The sequence below is a fragment of the Macrobrachium nipponense genome, chromosome 29 (genome assembly GCF_015104395.2).
Source record: "Macrobrachium nipponense isolate FS-2020 chromosome 29, ASM1510439v2, whole genome shotgun sequence".
NCBI classification, from domain to species: domain Eukaryota; kingdom Metazoa; phylum Arthropoda; class Malacostraca; order Decapoda; family Palaemonidae; genus Macrobrachium; species Macrobrachium nipponense.
In genome coordinates, this window is record NC_061092.1 from 30,393,923 (window position 1) to 30,395,175 (window position 1,253).

At 38.9% G+C, this 1,253-nt stretch overlaps 1 protein-coding gene across 1 annotated transcript in view; it reads left to right on the forward strand.

The window, feature by feature from the left end:
• The first annotated feature begins 803 nt into the window (after positions 1-803).
• LOC135206225 (importin-13-like) overlaps positions 804-1,253 on the forward strand; it is a 199,827-nt gene continuing 199,377 nt past the window's right edge. Inside the window, exon 1 of the mRNA XM_064237580.1 lies at positions 804-929. Within this exon, the coding sequence (XP_064093650.1) occupies positions 915-929 (15 nt within the window). The 5' untranslated portion in view covers positions 804-914. The remainder of the gene's footprint in view (positions 930-1,253) is intronic.

Here is a 1,253-nt window from a genome sequence, read left to right on the forward strand (position 1 = left end):
GTATGAGAATATGGCTTTCATGCCGTAATTCACTTTCAGAACCAAGATTGAAATGTCTTTAAAAAAATCTGCTTAGAAATACAGATAGAATCTACAGTAATCCCGTATGGTACTAAACAGTATTTTGCATAATGCAATATATTATGTACACCTAGCACACTGTCGTTAACAGGATCATCGTAAATAGCAATAATTATTTTACTGTAACGTGTGCATTTAAGCAATAGTATTACTATTTGAATTTGGACTTTTAAACTTCCGGATGACGTAAATCACTGGGAATAAGAAAGGTTTCATAAATTTAATCCTGTGGTGAAAACAACGATGGGCAATGATGAGTTCGTGAATAAATTTACAATAAATCACAGGAAGTAAATACTCTACACAATTCTGCCGTTCTAAATAGCTCTATGGTTTATAAACCATCCGGACTATAGTAGGGTAATACCACCACCGCACCTCACCTTTCGGCCTCTAGTTACAACCGCTTTCATTGCTTTCCTTGTAGCAGGTACTTCCATTCATATTCTCTTTCCACCCTTTTCTAAGAATTGTTTCATAGTGCAACTGCAATGATTTCCTCCTTTTACACTTTTCAAACCTCCTTTACGCGTAGTTTCGGTTTCAGCGCTAAATGACGTCATAGGTCGCGCGCTTGGCCTCTGTTCTGATCCATCGAGACTGGTTTTCACTGAGATCCTTGGAAATAGTAGTAACTCGCTGTTGCTGGGCTGCCGAGTCATTGGATGACTGTAGTTTTGGCTTTACTTCAGCGCCGCTACAGGTGCGGAGACCTTTTGACACTGTATTCTGTGATAACGATACGAGCTGGTTAAGGTCTGTGTTATTTTCGTGTGAATCGAATTTTGAGATTAATTAAGTGATTTTCTGCGGATTCGTCTCAGCGTTTCGCCATGCAGACGATAGACGTGAGTAATATTCGTTTCATTTCGCTGTTGACCTGACCTGATTTAGGCCATGTATTTAATGTATCAATGTTATCAAGTGAATATAGCAGAATAAGTGACTGTAAGGTCACTTTTACAGTCAGTGTTAGGCCTGTCTTGAGAAGTGAGACCTCAAGGTTTTTCTAGATTAGAGGAGTTATTGTATGTATGGGCCTATAGCCAACAATAGGAGAGCAATTGCATTTATAAGTGTATGACCCAGATTAGGAGATCGTGTACAAAGGCCATTGACATAAAGTAATTGTTTATATAGGGGCCATGCCTATGACCTATATTAGGAGAGCA